At 34.8% G+C, this 25385-nt stretch overlaps 1 protein-coding gene across 1 annotated transcript in view; it reads left to right on the plus strand.

Moving 5' to 3' along the window:
* LOC106101372 (carboxypeptidase N subunit 2-like) overlaps window positions 1–25385 on the plus strand; it is a 210718-nt gene that overhangs the window by 133079 nt on the left and 52254 nt on the right. The window contains exon 5 of the mRNA XM_013280572.1: window positions 20271–20330. Within this exon, the coding sequence (XP_013136026.1) occupies window positions 20271–20330 (60 nt within the window). The remainder of the gene's footprint in view (window positions 1–20270; window positions 20331–25385) is intronic.

Genomic DNA, 25385 nt, shown 5'->3' on the forward strand with positions numbered 1-25385 from the left:
GGATCTGGCGTTCTATCGTTTCGCTTATGATTAATTCCCTATTCCTTGCTCCGCACACCTGCTCTATTGAATTAAGTTCCCGCTCTTTTAATTACAACTTTTCAATTTAGAACTTGAGCGCAGTTACATAAGGTACAGCGAAATTGTTGCAGAAACTTTTCCAATTACAGACTTATTTTATTCGATTGGGATTTTTTTCTTTTATTTCATTTAAAATTACATTCAACGCTTTTATAGCTTTAAGGAAGTCATAGTTTATCTGTCTGTTTTTATTTATGTTTTAATTCTACATATGTACCCGTTATAATTAAATTAACTAGAGTGAAGCCGCGACCTAAAGTGGGTGTTAGCCGTCGACTCCTAGATTTATTAATTCTGAATTATAAAAAAAAAATGTTTACTGTCAAAGTTCAACAGCATTGTCTAGATTCAACGGTAGACAAGTAAACAATTCTCCAATCACAGAGCTTCAATATTTGCAGAGGGAACGCTTACGATACTCCAAGGCAAATGTTTTGGAGCCGTCGGCAAACAACGCGATTGTTGTCGCGTTTGCAGAGACGGTGCGGATTAACTCTTCATTACCGCGCCCACGGCGACGATCGTTGGTACTTTGTAATGTCCACTTGTTATTTTATTCTGTTTTTCTTTCGACCTTTGTGTACAAATTTGTACTCAGGATCGTGCCTGTGGTTTGTAGAACACTTTAAATCTCATAATTAAACAAATTGATATTTTTACCTTTTCATCTTTCTAACAAATTAACTAGTTCTTCTCAGTTCTCTAATCTCCACGATTTTTTATCATGATTTCAGTCAATGCTTGAGTTTTAATGTCTAAATATCACTAAAGCAAAAATTACGGGGTGCTTTGGAAAATCTTGTCGCTTAAATTACAGGGCTGTTCCTAACGCTTAGTATCATCCGTAAATAAATGGGGTCTCGAACAAAACACGGCAACCCTAAGTAACAGAAACAACAGTCATAAGCGAGCGTGGAACGTTAATCATTACGGATTCCGAACGCAAACCGAATGTTCGAAGCTGCGAAGTTTTGAGCCCGTTAACGACGCGCAGAGAGACTGGCCGGACACTCCATTATTTTGCGAAAAGGTTTGCCACCCCTTATTTTTATTAAACATTTTTGTTTCGTTCGACCGCCATTAAAGATGACGTATGGTTTAAGTTGTCGATAGCGGACTCATTAGAGAAAGTTTTGCATGAATCTGGCTTTGCTTTCGTTTGGTAATTTTTTTTTCACAGTCCAAATGGATTATACTATTTTTAAATACCTTAGTATCCCTCTTTAAAAATTCGTCTATTACAAAAAATAAGATAAAAGTACACCTACTATTTTTTTTGTTATCTCTTTGAAAGAAATTATCCACAATTAAAATATAATAAGTGTGATGTCGAATTTAAAACCGACCGTTTACTAAAATGATTCTATTATTTCCAGTAAAACAAAATGTTTAGTCAGTTGAGTCTTTAATTGAAGGAAAAAGGATATTTAACCAATTTATTTCAAGGTGAAATAGGATATTTCTGTGATTTTCTCAAGTAATTCAAATTAGCTCGCCATTTTATATATCTTTTGGGAAATAGAGTTTGGATTTGAAAAGTTCCCTAAACTATTTCAATATATATTTTTGCATTAAAAATAAAAATTATCATAAGAAATTATGAACCAGCCTGCGTCACATTTTATATTCTTATTTTAACTATCATCGGATTTTTCTAAAGGATACGATAAATGAAACCATTTGAAATTTGAAAATATCGTACAAATATGACATAAAAGCTAAGATGGCGGGTCTAAAGTGGTTCTCGCGTAAAGCTCTATTTCACAGATGGCCTTACGTTTGGCCTATAAATTTTTCATGAACCCATCGCGACGGGCGGGTGATTGAAAAAGCGCGTCCCGCCATATTGCCCGCCGCTGATTGGCCCGAGTTCCTCAAGAATCAATGCGTTCAACGATAGCCAGCCGTGCGAGCGAACGACAGACGAGAATTCGAAATTAGAATCGCCCGAATGTTTGCCAGTTTTCAAATATTTTGAATGAACGGAAATAAATATAGCAATTTATCAACCGTATAAATGGAATATTTGAAACGTAATGAAATAGAATACAGACTTTTGTATTGTACTATCATTTCTAATATTAACCTGTTTTGCTATGATATTAATTCGAAATTACAATGAGTGGTATTAATCGTCTTATACAATAGGAAGGGACATTATAAGTTCCATTAGCATAGGAATCAATTTCAGCATGTCCAGTGGCGCAGTGGGATGTAGGGGGGTAATGGGAGAGGCAGGGGGGAGACGGCTGCGGCTGTCCGATTGAATAATCAATCAGTGAAATGCAAATGAGGCAGGCAACAGGCGCCCCTCTCGAGTCCCCGTTTCTGGCCTCCGCTAAGAACTTACAAACGGAATATTACAGCATTAATATTCCTACAATAACACCCGACGAAATAGTTAATTCCGGCATCCCGCGGCGCAAAATACAGTATCGTTTGTGTATTATTTACAAAGGAAATTGTCAGAAAACCGCTCGAGGGTTTCATTGCCGATTACTCATTATTCTACTTTAATTAGAATAAACGCCGTTTGTAAATATACTGCGTAATAACATTGACATTTATTTAATTCTCATTGGAAAGCTACAAGTATTTTTAGTAAGTCTAAGATTCCGGAAAACGGCTTTTTCCCAAAGCGTATTGAGGTTTTGTAAAAAAAATAGCGAGTGAAAATTTTGCTGAGATTTAGTAATCAACGTTGCAGTTATATAAAACGAATTAAACTGAAATATTCCAGTGTAATGCAAAATTGTATCCTTGCTTTATTCCTTTATAGACATTTAAAAGAAATATCTAGGTTTAAAACTATTTTAGTCAACAGGGATTGCTCTAATTACGACTTGGCTTATTAGCCGAGGAAAAAACGGCCGACTCTCGGCGGCTTTACAATAAACCGGTTAGGACTGGTTCTTTCCAGATTAAAGTGGTCTGGAGCGGCTTTTATCCTGGAATTTTAAGTGTAAAGCGAGATTATGCAAGTTGACAAGTGCCCGAAAGTGTGACTATTGTTCGGAAAAGTTCGTTTCGAATCCGGGGGATTTCTGTTCCAGCTTATTATATCCCGCTTAATCCGCGCGGGCACCTGGGATTTAGTCGGGAATTCGTTCTTTTGTGCTCGGAAAGGGAACGGCCCCCGACAATCCTTGTATCTTATACTATGATTCTATGCGTAGCGTCGGCTTACGAACACGGATTTTAGGTCTCAAATATACCCTCATATGATACTGATATTGAAATAAACGTGTTACTCTCGCATTAGTTATCTATAACCTAAATACAAACATTTTGAACCTTATTTAAAGTATGTAATCTTAATAAAAAGTTCCCTGAATGCGTTAATAATTTAAATGGTTTTTCTTTTGCTAAATTGTGTTTTTTTTTCTATTTAATAAATCATTATAGCCAATAGAAAACAGCGTAGTACCTTATTTGTTCTGTCGCCTATACATTTTAAATAGACACGAAAGAATTTAAAATCACCAGTTTCAAGTTTCCGTTATTTATAGTTGCCACCTGCGTGCGGCAGTTTTTCCGGACGTCCTCTAGTTCCTTGCTGTCGACACTTTATTATGAACGGCCGCTAACGGGGTCGAGTTGCCCAAACTTGTGTCCGGCAAAATGTACTACGGATTTTATGTTGGACAATTAAATTTTAACGCGCAAATCGGAACATCCTTTTAAATACTATAGGTAAATAAATACTGATATTTTTGTAAGAATATGTATGTATCTATTCTAATATTATAAAGATTAATGATTTGTATGTTTTGAAATAACTCATAAAATACTTGACCGATTTCAAAAATTATTTCACCATTAGAAAGCTACGTTATTGCTGAGTAAGATAGGTTATTTTTAAATTTTATGTGGACGAAGTCGCAAGTAACAGCTAGTTTGTAGATCTTGGAGTATCCTGGTTAAAGAAATTTATAAAACGACCTGAATTAAAGAAAAAAACTCATTTTTCGAGTACTATACTCCATTATAATGGATTGTCTACATATACAGTTACTATATATGTATAGATATAATGTGTGTAAATCTTCGGTGGAGGGCAAACACCGCGGCAAATGTCCGCAGGCTGGGCGCCTGCTAATATTTGACCTCCTATTATTGACCTCACACCTTCTCGAGAGCTCCTCCGTAGGAATTACTGACCCTAAACGTCACATTTATTGTTTAAAATGTGTCGAATTATTATTATTTATTTAGCGGTTTATTGTGAACTGTAAGAGATTTTTGTTGATTTTGGATGTTTAATATTTTACATTTTTTCCATGAGTTTTCTTCCGTTTGTTTTTTTATAAATAAAATTTGTTTATTATTTTTACATGCCTTTGTTTACGTAAAAGACATTCCCACACTATAAATAATGGTTAAAATCTAGTTATAGTAAAAGATGAAAAACTTTCTGGATGTTTACGTAATTGATTCCAAGGTAGTGTTTTATTTATTTCAACGTCTTTAAAGCGATCTCACACTCGTAATGAATGTTTCATGATAAACTGAAAGATAGAGTTATTAAGTGCATTATCTGACTTCACACAATTTATAAAATACGGATTTCAATAATTTGTTAAGCTTTAAAAGATCGATAATCTTTTTAATTTTCATTTCCGCTAATTTACAATATGATTAGGTTTATAAACGTTAACTAACCGTGACATAAATTTGTACCTATATAATACGTATCGCAGTACCAACGCAAACACAAATTAATTTCCCCAGTCTATTTGGAAACAATCATTACGTGCCTGTATCATAATGGCTTTAAAATTAATCAACATTAATGAGTTTAACGCGACATCGTTTAATGTTTTACAAATGTTGGCCGAAGCGAGACATACAATTTAGTACCAATAGGTGCATATTAGCGCGCTCTAATTCTGTGTCCGATAAGCCAAACGCATCGCCGGATTAGTCGCAAACATTTGAACAAACAAATGGCCGACTGTGATATGAATTATTGTTCAATAACAATGCCTAACACAACTTATATGGCAACAAAAACATGTGTTTTTTTATCTTTGTTTGGTAAAGGGGGATTTTTGTCTAATTTTTTTTATTATAATCTTAATTTCGCATTTTATTTACAAGAGTTCACGTGCAAGATAGGTTGCCCAACATCATAACTTGAGTGCACACCTTTGATTAAACTGTCGCACAACAGTTGTGCGATTGTCGATTGTTTCGCAGACAATTCAAAAATTTAGATGCAAAAAAATCGAATAGTGTGCGCACTTATATATAAACTCATAGAAATCAAAACGAGACTGTGCGCTTAATGGACAAATATATTTTAAAAGCAAACAATTCTTAGTAAGAAATATTTACTTATCATAACTTCCTTGTCCTTGGAGGACAAACTTAAATGAACAAGGAATATAAAAGCTAAATCCCTTAGAGCGCTATATTCTCATATTGTCTTTTACTCTTCATAACTAACCACAAAGCCAAAGTTCTTAACTTGTTCGTCAAGCACAAAGTTAGGTGTACATCGCACATACAAGTGTTTGCCCAACAAACTTAGCCCGAAGTTGCAGCTTGTGGGTACATTGATGACTTAGGATCCTCTTAGACGGAGCAACGCTTAATCAATGATGGAATTTCCTTTGTTTGTTCACAACTAATATAATGAGATTGATTTAAATTGAATTTACGACATTGTTACTTTAAAGTTTCCTATTCTAAGCATAAGAATCAGCTCCTAACAGTCATCAATATAACGCATTTTTAGGGAAAATTCGTTTAGTATTAAAGACCGAATAAATACTAAAATTATTAATTTTATTTTCAACGAGCTGTTGCCTGCGTCTTCATTCACGCACTACAAAGATAAAAAAGTAGCCTATAATATGCCCGTCTATATCAGCTATCCTTAAGTAACGTCTGGTCCAAATCGGCCAAGCCGTTTCGGAGACAGACAGACAAAAAAAACAGATGAATTGAGTACTTACTTCTTTTGGGAAGGTCAAAAATTAAATGCGACTTTCGTTACCAGTAACGTAAATACATCATCTTCCCGAAATCTGGAAGTTTTCTTTTGATATTACAAACAGACACTCCAATTTTATTATATGTGTAGATATAGATGTATCTTACTAATATTATAAATGGGAAAGTTTAGATGGATGGATGGATGTTTGTTAGCGTTTGTAGCCTAAACGGCTGAACGGATCTCCATGAATTTTGGCACAGGTTTAGAGCATAGTCTGGAAGAACACATAGGCTACGTTTTATTCCGGGAATAGTTACGGTTCCCGTGGGATTCATTGATTTAGTTTTTTAATGTTCACTCGATCTTTCTGCAACGGTACAGCATATCTTATTGAAATTTGGCACAGATATAAAACAAAGTCTGGAGTACACATGAGATAAGCTTCATCCCAGAGAAATGTCCGGTTCCCGAGGGATACGTAGCTTTTTGTAATTTATATAGTTCGTATGTTTTCTAATACCACGCGGACGAAGTCGCGGGCAACAGCTCGTAGATTATATTTCACATCATCTATTCACTATAAATTTTTGAACCTAATTGAATCCATCAACGATCGTCTATAAAGTGTTAAATAATCCTTTAGACCTTTTTAATCAAGGTTCACATCGAAATCAATTCGTGAAGTCTCATTCGGTTCAATTAACTCAAACATCGCATCAAACCCGGTGAGGAAAACGTTTACCTACGAATAAAATTTTATAGTATTCCGGAATCGGTCGTAACCTCTTTTGCAATTTGATTCCTGCTAAATGTTTAATGAGAACTTTTATTACTACAACTCATTTGGAATTCTTTCAGCTTTTAAATCTTACTCATATTATAAATGCGAATGTTTAGATGAATGTTTGTTAGAGTTTATAGCCTAAACGGCTGAACTGATCTTAATGAAATTTGGTATAGAAGTATAGAATAGTCTGGAAGAACACATAGGGTACCTACTTATGTTTTTGTAATTTCCTCGCGAACGGAGTCGCGTACAAAAGCTAGTGTTTAATATAATTATTTAAAAGAATGTCTGGTTAAATAATCGGTAATAGAAATGTGTTTCTGTTGAATTTTTATATTCACTCTGGTCTCTAATGTCGCGATTGCAAAAAATGCTCCATATACGTACTGCTAGTAAGCACTAAAAATCTATCAAAACGCAATACCAGTAGAATTAAATACGCATTTCAGTATTACCGCTAGCAATCTGATTAACATATAGTGGTAATACAGTAATCAACTTTAAGGCAAAGGATTCAGGAGCCGTTTCGCATTTCAACTTAAATATAATTACATTTCTCATGTACACGGGAGTTTCACCGCATTTTCCACATAAGTAAGGTTATAAATCCTTTGAATTTGTTTTTAGTTTAGTTGGAATTGACATGAAATGTAAACGCTTATACGCTCCGCTCATGTAATATATCCGTAGTCTTTACCGTTGGGTTTAAAGCTGAGGCGAAGGCTCGCACCGGATCGTCACACGATAGCGGTAAGGGCGCAGGGTTGCTCTAATGAGGGATCTGACGCTGGGAGATTTCACCCAAGACGCAATTCTGACGTACTTCGGAATATTCCGAACCGGTATTTGTGTATCGTAGATAACAGAAATCCGTTATAAGACGGGCTCAGCTGTTATTAGTGAGTTGGGATCAAACGTCTAATAGAGGGCACTATTATATTCTACGAGCTCGCTTGTTTCTAACTATGTAGGATTGTGCGGTTGGAAATTTGATTATATTAGTTGTATTTCGTTGTAATATGTAACTATTCTGATTAAATAATTAAAATCATCGCTATTAATGCACATTAGTTTATTAAAACTTTATTTTATTAAATGTGAAACGGTAAAAAGATATGCATGTTTACTGCGTTTTTTGTCATTCGACAACATCAAGATAAATGACCGTAGTAAAGTTAAGACTGAGCTGAAATTATGGGTAAATCTCCTTAAAGCCAGCGCCATCCGCTACTAAATCAAGTGTGCTCAAACTTTTCCGGGACTTTACCGATTTATGCGATAGTTGTCCGCCATACCGCGCGGATATCGCTGCGATCGTTTAATGAAACTTAAGAGAACACTTTCTCCGCAATCCAATATGGCCGCCGAAGACTCCGGGATTTATTCTCAACTCGATACGATCTCGATAGCCCGCTCTAGCCACATGTAATTTAACTTCTCGAATCCGGATTTATTCCGGTATCAAAAAGAAATTATAAGGGGATAACAGAATCGTCTTCGCACCGCTATATAATGGTCTTCCTTTAATAGGCGGATCCTAAACTGCTACGGATTCGAAAGCAATTCTACGCAGTTCTTTTCCTTGTATCCTTATATTGGCTATTAGTGGATTTAGAGTTTGAGGGAATTGTATAAAAGATACTGGTGTAATTTATTATTTTCAATTACATTACAGAACGAGAATGAAACATGTTCTTTAAGACGACATTTGGAAGACATATTAATCGAACGTTGTCTTCCTTTAAGAGCGTGCGCACATCTGAAACTTAACTATCGCGTCTTGTTTTGATTTTTTTCTTGTGCAACTAAACAGTTGAATTGGCTGCGAAGCAATCGATTATCAGACAACAGTTGTGCGATAGTTTAATCAAAGGTGCGCGCTCGCTTTAAATATATACTATTTTTATATTTTAAATAAATATCTAACCTTCTCATGATATGAATGTTCGGTGAATTCCATATATTTGTTGATTGTATATATTTTATTTCATAACTTAGTAAAGAGATGACACAAAGTGCTTTGTTTATAAGAGTTACCTTTATGAAAAAGTCGTTAACTTATAGATTTGTTTTATCAAAGCTATTGTTTGCGAGAGTATTGTTGAAAACAATATAAGATGTTTCAGGACTCTAAGTGATATTCTCGGAATCAGCTTTGTTGATAATAAATTACAATAAAGGCGTGTCTCAGACCTCACGACATATTTATCTTAATAGGATGTTATTATTTATTATAGAGCGTCAGTGGTTTAAGCACTTGACTTGACAAGTCAAGTACTTGTAATCTAGAGGTCTTGGGTTCGAATCCCGCCGCCATGTACCAATGTGATTTTCGATTTTTCGAATTTTCATATGTACATAATTTACCCGACATTCTTACGGTGAAGGAAAACATCGTGATGCAACCTGCACATATCGGCGAAGAAATTCAAAGATATGTGTGAAGTCAACCAACCCGCACTTGGCCAGCGTGGTTGACTATGGCCTAGTCACTCTAACTTTAGGGTAGGTTCCGAGCCCCTCTGTGGGGACATATAGTGAGCTGGTGATGATGATGATGATGATTTATTATTGTAAAACTTGTAAATTCGTTAATTATTAATAAATGTATTGAATCTAAGAAATAAATGCGAAAGCTTAGATAAATAGTTGTTTATTAAAGTTTACTGCCTAAACGACACATATCTCGATGAAATTTGGCATAGATGTAGAGAACTGGCTGACCACATAAGCTACTTATGTATTTTGTTTTCTTTTAGTTCACTCTTATCCACGAGGACGGATTCGCAATCTTAGAAGTCGTCAAAAATCTTTGAGTAAATTTTAACTTAATACGTCTGATTGTCATTTTTGTAATAACTGACTGTTAATAAAAATGTTTTTTTTTAATACAGATCACCATAACACGTCCGAAGGAGACGGTGGCAAATTATAGAATGCGCTTTTATTATGAAAATTCACTACTTTATTGTGTATTACCCTAATTTAGTTTATCGAAGCTGTCTCTTTTCTAGATAAGGTTTAGTCCATCAATTACTGTGAGCGTATAACTCGATATATCGATACATTTCGTCCTCCGACATTCCCAGCTCTACCAGCTACTACCCCGACTTTGATCGATTTATTCGTATACTCAGCTATTGAAGTTATTTTATTACCCATTTTAAAGTGCACTAACAAATCATACTTCATACTAATATAAAGTTTAGATGGATGTCTGTTAGAGTTTGTAGCCTAACAGCTGAACGGATTTCTATGAATTTTGGTAGAGATGAAGAAATTAGTCTGGAAGAACAGATAGGCTCACTCTTTTTTAATTCAACGTGGACGGAGTAGTTGGCGAAAGCTAGTTGTCAATAGAAAAACAAACTTGTTTTATCTCCATTGATTTTTTAATTACGTAATATTGCGAAGGAAGGCCATATATATAATAGTCAAAGGCTAGAGGAAACTGCGCAAATGTCCAAATAAAATGTATTAGGTGAAGTCAACGAGACAATAATGCCCCAGTGACCTATGATTTAGTGAGCCTTCCCTGATGTAAGGGGCCATTAGACCATTGTTGCGTCCAATGGATCGCCCCGCGTCTGTCCAACCCAGCACTGACTGTGATTTATACCTCACTATCACACAACAAGGGTATGAGCGAGACAAATATACTATTGAATTCACTATGACGTAATGCGTAATTAACTTCTCTAAACAATAATCTGTTAATATGACTTCTAACATCAAAATCAATATATATCTATATTAATGTTTTAAAGAGGAAAGATATGTATTGTTGTACTTTTGTATGTATTGAAATAACTCAAAAATTACTTGGCCGATCTCAAATTCTTACACTATTAGAAAGCTACGTTAGCAGTGAATAACATAGGCTCTTTATATTCAGGCAGACGAAGTCGTAAGCAACAGCTAGTCGTTTGTAAAACAATATAACATAATTTTATTTTATATCGCAAGTTAAGAATAAATGTATCTAAATAATCAAACATGCACATTCGATTAACTCGATGTTAGTGAACCATAACTCCCGGCTCACTTGGCTCTGCTTCGTCCTGAACCGTAGCCAACTCTGCGCGTGTTGATACGCCGCTACACTTTTCCTACGTTATCTACGTTAAGGCGTGATGAAATTTTGTTTTAAAAGAGAGTAGATAGATATACAACATTAAACGCTTTGCCGTTAAAATTATTTGTCTCAGAATGTTTTCTACTAGTGATTAAATGGGCGTAATACAATTAAAAGCCTTAAGTATTTTGTGTCAAAATGTTCGTTGTGCGCGATTCCCTTGGAACATCCACTTTAGCCGGCGACCGAAAAAAAGCGTCTCGCAATCGAAGCCCTACGCTTTGTATGGTTTCTTGATCTCCTTTACTGCTTCAATTACCGCGCCTTATCAGTATTTTATCGCAAAATGGCCGCCCCTTTGATACGAATCCGAATAATCTTCATTTAAAAAAGGATTTAGAAATAATCTTGTTACATAAGTTATCATGGCTTTTCATTACTGACTATTATTTACATGTAAAAACCAAAAGAAAAAATAAATTTGTCTCAAGTTACATCTAAGCCTCAAGTTGAAGTCGTATCTAATCTAATAGACTTGGTATTGATAAACTTTTTATTTTCCAAAAAAAATATATAAAAGTAACTATTTTTTAAGACAAATAGTAATCTAGTTGAAAGTTAAACAACTAGTATTTAGAAAGGTCGAGCTGTTGCCCGCGACTTCGTCCGCGTGGTATAAGAAAACATACGAACTATAGCTACGTATCCATCGGGAACCGGACATTTCTCGGTGATGAACCTTATCCCATGTGTTCTCCAGACTTTGTTTTATATCTGTGCCAAATTTCAATAAGATATGTTGAACCGTTGCAGAATGATCGAGTAAACATCAAAAAACTAAATTAATGAATCCCACGGGAACCGTAACTATTCCCGGGATATAAAAAGTAGCCTATGTGTTCTTCCAGACTATGCCCTAAACCTGTGCCAAATTTCATGGAGATCTGTTGAGCCGTTTAGGCTACAAACGCTAACAAACATCCATCCATCCATCTAAAGTTTCACATTTATAATATTAATAAGATTTATAATCTTAATAAATTTACGTTAACAACGTTTGTTTTCCCACAATTCTATACTAAACATTTGTATACTGTATATAATTTAATCAACGTCCAACCACCCCATGCCCGCGGCCGCTTTCTAATGAGGCTTCCTAGCTGACCTCGATACTATTACTGACGGACAAAGAATAATTACCTCTATCGAAAACATCTTATATTCTATCCAAGTATATATAAACTAGCTGTTCCCATGCGACTTCATCCGCATAAAATTATAAAAAAAAAATATCCATAATATTTACCCCTATGTTCAATGGTGTGAAAATATATAGCCTAAAGCGTGACGTGAGTGGAAGGCTTTTATATTAAATAAAGAGTTATTCGAAAATATGCTGTGATTGCTGACATCTTAGGCAACAAAGAAGTGTGTGTTTACGCTTTATTGTAATAGTATAGATGTTGGTAAATACTTTAAAAACTAACACATTTATTGCTCCTCTCACATCTATCATCAAACAGTTGCACACAGATGATCTATTACGAATGTTTGGTAGTAGCGAAAATGTATTCGGAAGTGACAGAATTTTTATGACATTTAGGGCCTGTCCCATCATTGACTGATAGATGCTCAGATAGCTTTAAAGTGACGTCGCTGTCACAGAGTACCAAAATCCGATATTTCTATCACATATTTTATACGAAGAATTATAGGAGAGGCCCTTGTTAGTGCACTTTACTCCCGAATACAAATGTCCATAACTTGTCGAAAAATTTCTCACGAATATTAATGACTAGCTGTTGCTCGCGACTTCGATCGCGTGATATTAAAAAATAATTAAAAAAAAACATAGTGAAAAAATTTTTGAAATCGGCCCAGTAGTTTTTGTGTTACATACAAAAATACAAATCTTTCCTCTTTATAATATTAGTACAAACCCCAAGATAACCAGAACATCTACAGTAATTTGGTCTTAATAAATTTAGCAGAGGAGCTAAAATGATAGACGTATTACGAAACTCACCTTATATTAAATAACACATACTGTAAGCATTTAAGATGTAATGAAACATGGTATAATAAATTCGCCTTTTCATCCCTTTATACGCAGAGCATGTAACATAATGAGGCCAATTTAATATGGCGATGAGAGAGAAAATATTAGTACGTGAGTACTTAATTCGAGGCTGGAAATACAATTTCGCCTCAGAAAGTCGGAATTATACGTAATCAATTGAACAAAAGAACTTATTCGATATCTCCACTTTAATGAAAATATATCGACGTCTTCTTCGCTCTTCTAGAAAAAAACAGGGAGAACAACAATGTTGCAATACAAGTGTTAAAGCAGTAGGATTTTATGGTTTAGGCACGCTTTATCTATATTCATTTGTTTTCCTAGACATAAAGTTCCTTTCTGCGATGAAACACGACCAATCGAATATTTCTTTATTTTAACGGCAACGGAAAGTTCACGGGTTATTTAGCCCCATTCATTTAGTTCATTTTATTTACCCGACGTTTTTATGGTGAAGGAAAACATCGTGATGAAACCTGCACATATTGGCAAAGAAATTCAAAGATATGTGTGAAGTCATCCAACCCACACTTGGCCAGCATGGTTGAATATGACCTAGTCACCCTAGGGTAGGCTTCGAGCCCCTCAGTGGGCTGGTGATGACTGATGAATTTAATTTGTAGGGTTTTAGTTTTTTTTTTAAGTTGAAGATACGTCAATTTTAGATTTATACTGACCCCAAACAATACAATACATCAATTGACATTTATATTTTTAAGAGTTTTTTGAAGAAATAATTATCGCTCTCGATCTGTCTAAAGCCTACCTTTACAAGAGATAGGGGTGGGGGTGTAGACAAAGTGCATGGTTGTTGTAAAAGAAGAGGGCACTAATGGCTTTTCAGACGTCGGAGGCTCGCAAGCGACACTTCAGCTGCAATCGCGGGCACCTCTCGAAACGCGCCTTGGGGTGAACTGCGTTTGTTTTTTTGACACTCTTGTATAAAGGTGCTTTTACACTCACCTTTTCCATACATTACAATTGAGCTTTTAGCTAATTTTGAGCTCGTTCTCGAGGAAGTTGTTACACAAAACCGACGATTTGTGTAATTTCTTTCAAGGATTTGAAAGGTTTTTTCCGTTGCTGTTTTCAACGATGTGTTAAAAAGGTTTCGGGGTATATATAGATTGAATACGACGTACTCCCAAGATCATAAAAAAATACCAAAAAAGTTTTTTTTTTACTTTAAAATGTTAGTAGTGTTTTGTTTATTTTTAAAACTTATTTCAGCCAATCCTGGTCAATTTGAGAAAGGTTGTGTTAGTGGTAACAGTAGTCGATTGGAGAGATTCGAGCCCTGCAACACAATCTACAACTAAATCGACATTTCGTACGCAACTATTAGGCTATCGGCGCGTCGTATTATTTATTGAAACTGTTACAACATTATCTTGATATAAAATTTAATTATAAAAGCCAACCTCAAAGAATATTACTCAACCATCCTACAAAGAACACGCGACAGGCGACGCTTGAAAAACCTTATTTTACAACGTTGCTATAAACTTTGTAATATTAAACTTTAATAACTTAACACTAGAACAATAAAGTGGTTTTAACGGAGCTCTTAAACAATATAACAATTAGCTAGCAGACGGTTAATTATTCAACTATACAGCTGCTTTAAAAACTTATAAACTGACTGCTATAAAGTAATCGGTCTGTTAGTATTTTATAGAAACAAAAGCGTTACTACAAACGTTTAAACTGTGTTTAAATTACATTTAAGTTTGAATATACGTCATTGTCTAAAAAGTAATCCACGTGTACACTATTCTTTTTGCTTAAATTCTATATCAAAAAAGAATGATAAAAATTTTATTTACTTTAAAGTAAGGAATTAAATTTGGTAGCCAGAAAAGACGCTCTAAAGCAAAAAGATATTATAATAACGCAGAGTCTAATTTTGCATAAAATTACCTCGTAAATATGAAGGCAGTTTTAATTATTCATACAGCATTTCATAAGCGCGTTGTAGCTTAATGAAACGAGTTTCAATTCCATAAATAATTCCAAGTGAAAATGTTAAATACACCAGCAATTAGCCAATTTATTGTTAACTGTTTACTGTCGGCTCTTTAATATTCCTTTTGGTGTATGTATGAATCAGTTATTATTTTAGACGTCACCGCAGACCTACAAAAGACAATATACATTGAAATAATTTGTATTATTTCGTGTATCTGGTACGTATGTGATTTGTAAAAAACAACAATTTGTTATCATACAATTATTATAAACAACTGAAATATCAACATTAACCATGTTGTTAGTTTTCACTAAAACATTTAAAGCCCACTATAAACATTTGTTTTTAATTGACGTGATGCCAAACTGTACAGTTCAACTGACAGTTAACATTTTACCTACATAGATTTAACTAAGCAATTAAAGGTTCCGTTGAAACTGTCAAGACTAAGTATATGTACCAGATTTAGACTGATGAATTTTATTTCAGTTTAATGTCAAGATAGATGTTTGGTAAGGCAATCATTTGAAAATAATGTCTAATTCGAGGAGCACACAGTTCAAAATGTATCGGACGATAGTGGGAACCGACACGTGCATTTGTAAAAGAATTTATTCAGATACTTTGTACTCGCGATCTCAATACCGGTAACGACTTGCTCACAAACGCGCTACAAATGTATTTTTGTATTGTGCACCTCCGCGCCCTCGCAACCTTTGTGAACAGCGAAGACAACAACAAAACGCACCACAAATTGTTCCAATACAAACGGAAAAATTCCAATGCAAGTAAAAAACGAACGTTTTTCCGCTCCAACGTTCGTCCCCCGTTCCGACTATTTTGACGCCATAAAAATTGAACGCTCACAATTTACGAGCCGCTGTTGAAAACGAAGTGAAAAAAATAATAAAAAAAAAACATTCGTAAATTTCAAAATTTTCACAGGATTTTTTAAAGTACGATCGTAACCTCGTTCGTAGCTCGTCCTCGGTCTAGATTTTCGTGGGAAAATTAGAACAGGCGGCAACTAAGCGATGCTTTTAGCCTAGTTTTAGACACGGGCTCGACACCTGATGATTTTCTAAGACTGGAACTCACTTTTGCGGAACGATTTACCGGCCTTATAGCTCGACTGGCCCTGTCGTAACCACGCTGTAGACTATGTACTAAACGAAACGCAATAACCAAGTTGTTTGTATCAACAAAATAAAAATTTCATAAACTACTTCAAACTTTCGTTATTTTTCCATGAAGCTATATTTAAAAGCTCTCTTCGGGTTTTTTTCAACTATTCGCTATAAAAGGTCGTTGTAATCAAATTACGCCATAAAAACTATGAGAAGGGTCTCGACGGGTCTCAATTCGATTGCTTTTCGAGTGTTTAAAAAATAAAACCAAGAATTTATAAGCCGTACTTCAAACTCTTGCCGCATTACGCAGCAAGCCTTTTGTCCTTTGCTTCCGTTTGAAAATTAAAAAAAAAAAAACAATTAGTCGATTTTGAAGCGAAACGACTGGAAAAAACTCGAGCTCGATCAAAGAGCGCTAATTGTCTAGAGTAGGTAGGACAATTGGAGAGGTTTTATTGCAAGCGGGACGGCGGGGAAGCAATTTGGCGGTCAGACCACAAGTGCTGTGCATGTTTATTAGAGACATGGACCTCGCCGCCGACCCACCGATTTGCATAACGGCCTCGCTCGTAATTAGAAACCATCTCGGTGCCTCCTTTGTCGCGTCAAGTCTTTGCGGTAGCGCTGAACTCCTTGTATTTATACTCACCGGTCTGGTGTAATCCGAATTAAAACAAAACTTATATTGTTGGTGCAGACAAGGGTTGTCACTAGCCGCTAGCCCTAGCCGCTCGGTCGAGCATCGCGTAATTACATTTGCTCGGAGCGACGTCGCAGCTTGTGCGGCTGTTATTCTTCAGGACTCATTGTTCCACTTTTATGCAGAACTAGGTTTGTCGTTTGTTCTATTGTATCTTGTAAAAATGTGAAGAAAATGAAATCAATTTTTCAACGCCTCATCTTTTCCTTAAGAAATGTGTCACACCCTCTTTAGTAACATCTTTTCTGACTTGTAGAGAAGTTGATCAGTCTAGACTGTCCAATTTACATGCCAGTAGACCGGTAGTAATAATTTCCACATTGTACGTGCGCAATGGTTAAGTCGGCATCTCGCGTTATCCTTGTTCTCGGTTACAAAGCACAAGGCAAGGGCGCAAACTATTCAGCTAAAGATATTGCAGAGCTGTACAGCACAGAGCACCTGTACACACGTATGCTACTATAAATCAGTTGCTGCAACTAACAGAGCAGCTAAGGATAGAGATTGCTGCAAGTTAAATTAATCAATACAGATTAATGCAGAGAAATACAGCTTCAGATACCAGGTTTAAATATAAATGAAAAACAATAGCACATCTGTTAATAACAATGTACTTTTTACTCTCTTGTATTCGCTTACTAAAAATATACATTGTGCTACCGAAATTACCTTAGGTGATATCATAAAGAAGATAAGCTGACGTTGCCGAAATTAATTTCGTTCACCTCAAGTGTGCCGGCGGCGGGCGCGGCGGGCGACGGGCACGACTGGCGCGGCGGATGCGGGCCACAAAGCCAATATCGATCCAATTAATTAGACCACTAACGATATCGCGGTATGCAGCACAATAGTGCGCAAAATAACACTCTCGTATAAGCTAGTTGCATTAACGAGACGACAGAATCGTACTACTATTTATAAGATAAAAATTTGCAGACTTACAGTACATTTTGTTCTCTTCCAAAAAATGAGTAACAATAGAAATGACAGGTTCTAATTTCCAATAACTGTTTTTCCTCTCATCATGTCTGTCCAAATCTCATTCTTGTCATTAGTCCATCTTGTAGGCAGTCTACACACGTTCTCAATCAACGTGTCAAAACGCCAGTGTATCGCCAGCCTTAACTAACTCATTAATGATAGCTGCGGCATCACGTCGGTATAATGGCGACGAACCGATATCCTATTTACTGCAAATTGCGTTACCTCCTGTATACCAATTTGAGGTACACTCATAATTAAGCACAACAAACACTTTTTAACCTTATTGCATAGACATAAGGTTGCTTTTATTAAATACTAGTTTTCGTAGCGACTCCGTCCGTGTGGAATTTAAAAAAAAACTGAGTAACCTATGTATTCTTCCAGGCTGTACTCTATCTGACTAGACTAGATTGTACAACTATGCCAACTTTTATCTAGATCCGTTCAGCCGCTTAGACAACAAACCTTAACATCCATCCATCTAAACTTTCGCTAGTATAATATTAGTAGGAAGTAAGATAAGATTAGTAAGATGTATTCCATTGATTGGTTTGATGCACTTTTATCCGCATACTAGCTGTTCCCGTGCGACTTCATCCGCATGAAATTATGAAAATTTTATTGATAGCAAATGTCAAAATACCAATGACCTTACTATGGCAATCTTGCTTTTTGATGTTGGCAACTCGTATCGTATGGTCTCTTTCCCACATTACGGTTTTTATCAAAATATTTACCCCCTTAGTTTAATGGCGTGAAAATATATAGCCTAAAGCGTGACGGAAGTGTAAGGCTTTTTATTAAAAAGAGAATTGTTCAAAAATATCCTGTAATTGCTGACATCTTAGGCAACAAAGTGAGTGTTCACGCTTTATTATAATAAGTATAGATAACATTTTAATCCATAAAATATAATAGTCGACCGTGTAATGTAATTAACTAACTAATTGAGCCTCATGACATCACGGTAACGATATTACTGGGTATTCAAATTAATAAAATTTCATTATTTCCAATAATTAGTTGGGACTTTAACATTGTGTTTATGGTAATATAATCGGTATTATTAATCAATTATACAAGGAGAACGTTAGTTATGAATGTTGAGGTACACCGGTAGAGGTAGACGTAGAAAGAGATGGATGGATTGCGTGAAAGGTGACATGATTAAAAAGGGAGTGATGACTGAGATGATGTATGATAGAGTTATGTGGAAGACAAAAACCTGATGCACCGACCGTTCGGGAGTAAGATAAGGAGGATGATGATTATTATTATTATTAATAAATTATATTTTTTTATTAGTTTGCTAGATTTCCTCTTTTTACAGTTAAAAGTAGAATATTTATTTTATTATAATACTAGAAACACTTGAAGATGTCGCTTGACGTCGAAAAAAACAGGTTTTCTTTTGAATTCATAAAAAGATGAAGGCAGCCCCAGTTTCTATACAGAAACCTTTTGTTAAACGCCACAGCCTCGGGAGATATTATATGAGGAAATGAAATCATTCTGTCGTGAAATCAACCCACTATGTTTATGAAATGTTTTTAAATCTAAGTAATAAATATTATCAACAATAAAAGAAGAAAGGGTTGACCACATTTAAGATGGAGTGACGACGTAGCAAAGATCGCTGGACACTGCTCGACCAGACTGACATCGGACAGGACTACATGGAAGAATCTGGAGGAGGCTTTCACTACTTTAGGCAGCCCTTACACAGAAGATCAAAAGTGATACTAACCATACTAATATTAAAATTTAAACATTTAAGTGAATAAACTAACAACACTAACATATCTTTAGATCTAGTTGTAAATATTTGAAAAATTTATAATAGTTTTTTGTTGCAATTTATAAATAAAAATAATGTAAACTGTGTGAAGGGAAAATAAAAGCTATCTAAATCTAACAAATATTATTATTTAATTTTCATATTGTTCAATAATAATTTTATGAGTACACATGTCAATTTTTTTATATTTGTTTTCAAAATGAGGCAATCGCACGCCCCGCCGCGTTACCGTCTCGAGATGAAGTCACAACCAATCGTAATACCCACGCTGTATCATTCAATACATGAAAAATTCCAATTAAAACATTTTTATATCACCTACCAAAATTTTATGTGTTCAATAAGTAACAGATAATCGTATTATTGCATTTAATAAAATTTCATTTCATTTTTGAACATTTCTAAATACTTTCTACACTTAACCTTTTGCTTAGAGGTTAAAAAAAAAAAAAAAGTACATGTTACAATTACTGTTTAAGATATTTTTTAAAATAAATTTATTCAATGTTTGTTTTTAATGTCAAGTGTTCTGAGGAAAGCATCTTTTTTTTTAATAATATTCAAAATATTCTAAAGTTTTTCAAGCATATTATGACACTCGACATCATTCAACCCACGACCCACTGTACGTTTGCCCCCTTATCCTATAAAATTTCATATACTTATTTTATTTAAAAACAAAACATGATATAATTAATTCAGTATGCCTGTATATTTGTTCACAGGGCGCAGTGAGAGGCTCGCACGGTTCCTGCTCGTACAGCACAGCCTTTAGAATATCGACGGTGAGTGTGATTCGTTAATAACTCTACAGCGATGCGTACTCGTTAAAATTACCAGCTCACTAACTAACTGCACTAATTAGGCTCTAGGATGTGTGAGAGACAGGACTACGACCCCTACTATTTGTTCATAATTTCGTGCTAGTTTCGTTCGAGTTATGCACGTGATAGGGTAACATTTATACTCTTATTATATTGTTCAATTTATATTTGAAAATCAACGTTTTATATTTAATGTTTGTACTTCGTGAAAATAATTTAAGTAACGTAAGAATCTCACGGTCATGTGTTAAAGAGTGAACTGTAATAGGAATTAAAATAAAACAAAATGTATACAAGGATTTTCTGTATTAAAACATATTACTATTTCTATTTATGTTTATAAACTCGAACAGCTGCCTACAGTTTTATTAAAGTTGATTTTAAGGATGCTCAAAGTAAATTCGAGTTAGAAACACTCGCAAACATATAGTAAGAACCATAACTGCTCTTCAGTGTACAGAGTAAACTATTAATATATACATATAGCAGGTTGTAGTGCGTAGAAAGCTCCCTGCAGAGTCTGTAGCTTAATTGCTCTGTGCCGTACTTATAGTTACAAGCACGTTTAATTACCGAACATCATGTAAACTGAATTTCGTGTACACGTGACATGTGTTACCGTATTATACGTAAGCCTTCGATAGCTGCCTTTGTAACTTACTGCAGATAACTTGAACCACTTGTCTATATCGAATAACGTATAATTTACAATAATAGACAATATTCAACATTGCAGCGGTTCATATGTTCCCAATTAAGCTATATTAAAAATTGAAAACAAAACTTTCTGCTGTCTGATTGAATTGAGTTTTCATCGATTTAAACGTCATATCAAAAATGTCTTTTCTATTGAGATAAAATTTTATCAACTGCAAAACTGCCATACTGATATTTACTACAGTCGTGACCATCTCTTCTCGTTCAACACCTCGGGCGTACCAACAAAAAGTCAAATATCGACCAGTAAAAGTCGAACTTCGGAAATGCATCTCCATAAAGCCGATGGGAACGTGAAAAACTGCGCACCGCAATTGGTCGAGTCATTGCCCGGAGCGGTCACTTGTAACTCTTTCCCTCGACTCTTTGTTCTAATTGCACCTCCATGCCATGCGGTGTCCGCGCCCTCTAACGAACTTCCAAAACGCTAGTTTGTACCACTTTTATTTTTATTTTATTCTCCAAAAAGTTCACCAACTCTAGCTGTCATGCTCGGTGTATGTTGGACATTTTTCTGCAAAGTTTAAATTCAGATACTTTTTATTTTGCTTCGAGAATAGTTAGTTACAAAGCAGATTAACGAGCACTTGAAATATCTTGTACATTGGTTGTTGGATACGGGTACAATAAAAAGATTTTTTATTTGTACTTATTTCCAAATTGACGAAATGTCATTGTAATAAAGTAAGAAGTAATTTGTTTGTAGATTTTGCTATATACCGCGATATAAGATTTACCAACGTTTTATAACCATTTGAATAGAGTTACTGCAAACGGCGGCTAATTGAAACGGGAGTTAAATTCACAGCGAGATCGCGAAACGAAACGCTACAACTCAAAACTGAAGTAAAAATTAACTACAGCCTTCAACAGCAGTTATAGGATACTAGTGATGGACTACAGATAAAAAAATAACGATTGTCGACTGACAAATATTTAAATCAACTTCTTTTTACGTTTATTGTAAAATAACGAAAACAAATTATTGATCTGTAAACTATGTCACTATCGATTTAAATATTTTTCGAGAAACATCAAAAATAAGTAATCTTAATATTAAAAACCAAAGCAAGTTAATAAACCACATTTACTATTACAAATCTCATAGGAGTTTTCTATTCAAAATAAAATAACAAGAATTATTTTGTTTTATAAAAGATTCGTTAAAAATATATTTGTTTTTATTCTAATAGTTCTGTGGCCCGTAGTTAACTATAATAAATAGTCTAGGTTTGTAGACTAATTATGAACATTTCATTTATTTGTGCCGAAAAGAAAATGTAACGAAGTCTTACTTAATAAACGTGGATAATGTTGACAATAATTCCAGACAAATTCAAACTAATTTGAAACAAATTATTAGATTGTTTATTTTGGTACTTATTTTTATCTGGTACCTAAACGCGTCGAGACCATTTTCCTAAAGCACATCACTATTTCGAATCGCTCACGGCACTAAGAAACAACTCATTACTCATAATTAGCTCGCGCAAACTTAATTTACCACCGTCCCTGGTAATACAGCTTGAGAAGTTATTTTTTTGCATTTCCATTCCGTCTCAAAAATACCGGAATATTTGAAAGAACTTAAATGTTTAGCGAAAAAATTGTAGGATATTTAAAGTCAATGTTTTTGTGTAATTAAAAACAACTAACAAAATAAAAAAAAAAACAATAGACAATCGTTACGACAAATGGCATGGCAGTTAGGGTAACGAAGCTAAAAAACTAAAGCATTACATGCTCAGAAACAGTGTTCTAATTATCATAATTCGTAGAATCACACAAAAGGCTTGTTTCCGGATTTAATTTCATCCCTTCATCAATAGAGCCCGCATCACCAGTTACTTTTGTAATCCGCCGGGAACTGAGAATTCCTCACGTTGTTCCCGAAGTTTTCCCAGTTCCTCGTAAACTAAGACGACTATCGTTGACGTCAGCTTGCGCGAAGTTGACGAATTCTAAGAAATGTAAATAATGGAAAGGTGTAATATTTTTACAAATAATTCGCTTATTTAATGACATTTGAAACTTGTGTAAAATAATTTATCTACACTTTATTTTAAGATGCATATCTTTTTAAAACCAGTATTAGAACAACAATTTTTAACAACATCAACTTCATTAGTAAAGAATTTAATTTTCAAAGTCAAGTCACTTTAGGAGGAATAAATATTGCTCTACGGATTAAAACGCTGAAGTCCTTAAGTTAAAAAAGTAATAGACTATCTTGTCATCATCATCTCCCCTGCATTATCTTACTCCCGTAGAGTCGGCACACCGAGTTTTCATCCTCCAAATAATTATCATCCGTCAACTCAGTCATCACTCCTTGATCATGTCGCCTTTCACGCAATCCATCCATCTCTTTCTGGGTCTACCTCTACCGGTGTACCTCCAAATTCATTACTAACCTTCTTGTTACATGCGATTCATCCCTTCTCATAACAAGTAGTAGACAATCTTGCATATTTGAATAATGTTTAAAACATAATACTCTATGCACAATAGACAAAATGTTAGAATTCCCTATTCAAACAATCTGGATCTGTCAAACGCTAGATATATTAATATTATACTTTGAGAAGTAAATCATATGAAAAAAATAAAGTAAAGAGCACATTGTACTTGACGCGCTGAATAAATAAAACGCCCGCCTTTATTTATTGCGTAACTTGACGTTTATTCATACTATACTAAAGTTGTAAATGTACTCAAATGAAAGTGTTACGATTCTATTTAATAGAAAAGCAATAAGTTTCTAGAAACAATTTTCCATTTCAATTTGTAAACAAGCTATTGAACAATTGAACTGTAATACTTATTTTACTAATATTATAATCTTACTTCTTACTAATATTATAAATGCGAAAGTTTAGATGGATGGATGTTTGTTAGAGTTCGTAGCTTAAACGGCCGAACCGATTTCGATGAAATTTAGTATATGTAGATGTAAAGGATAGTCTGGAACAACACATAGGCTACTCACTTTTGTTTTTTTAAATTCCACGCGGAGGGAGTCGCGGGCGAAAGCTAGTTTTACTATAAAATTATATAAGCCGCTGCTCCTATATCTTAAAGTTAGTAATGTTGTGACAATTTCAAATTATTGGTTCCTTCGTATGGCGCGTAACAGTAGAGATGCATAACCGTTTTCCTATAAATAAAAAAAACACAATTTCTTTATTCTCTTGTCAAAATTACACTTTTTTAAAAATATTAACACTTTAAAAAGTACGTTAAAAAGTGAAGTCTAACTCAAATTATGATGTATACAAAATCAAAAACAATGACAATGCGCTGCAATATAATAGACTGCTATTTATCAATAGAAAATGAACACTATTCATACAATTGTGGCTGTTTATCGTATCGAAACATCAAACATTTATTTTGTATCAATTTAGTGACACTGTTTTGTTGATTTGCTCTACTTTCTGTAGCTATTATTTAAACAAACAAACATCACACTTCAATGACTTTCCAGGCGTACGCCTTAGGGCTTTAGTTGATAATTTTAAATTAATACGATTTTTAATTATATGTTCTCTTTTTAACACATATACGAGCTTCCACTAGTACACCTATCACGTTCAGTTGTCAATTAAAAAGACAGGGGCGCATACGATCGGCGTTCCAGGCGTGGTTAATCAGCGCCCGAATATAAACGAAGCGTTAATAGGCACCAAGTGTGACAGCTAATTTCCTGAAGGCGCCCCGCCTCCAGGTTTTATGGCCCCAATCTGGATTCCGGTCACGAAGCGACCCCCCTTCGCCGCCCCTGCATCCAGGGGTGCAGTCATCAAGCCCCAAAACTTACAAATTAAAACGTGCTCAGATTCTTAGTGTTAAGGATTTGGAACTTTTAAAGGATAAGATATAAAAGATATCCATTTCTTATCTTTTAAAATAGTTTTAGAATGACATATTAGCTGTTCCCGTGCGGCTTCATCCGCATGGAATTATAAAAACTTTATTTTATTGTGTACTTTCTTAAATTCTCAATTGCAAATGTCAAAATTACCATTACCATAATAACTTTATTTCCTTAATGTTGACATCTTGTTGTTTGTGGTCCCTTTCCCACGTGAAGGTTTCTTCCAATTTATTTACCCCCGAAGTTTAATAGCGTGAAAATATATAGCGAGTTGTAAGTGTAGGTTGCTGATATCCTACGTCACGATATAGTGTGTGTATACGCTTTATTAGTGTTACGTATTGGGAGTATTGAAAGATAGCTTGCTTAGCACAGACTGTTTATTTAAGTAGCTGTCACATAGACGGCGGACACAGCCGCCA

This window comes from Papilio polytes, unplaced genomic scaffold, assembly GCF_000836215.1.
Source record: "Papilio polytes unplaced genomic scaffold, Ppol_1.0 DF823991.1, whole genome shotgun sequence".
Classification (NCBI taxonomy): domain Eukaryota; kingdom Metazoa; phylum Arthropoda; class Insecta; order Lepidoptera; family Papilionidae; genus Papilio; species Papilio polytes.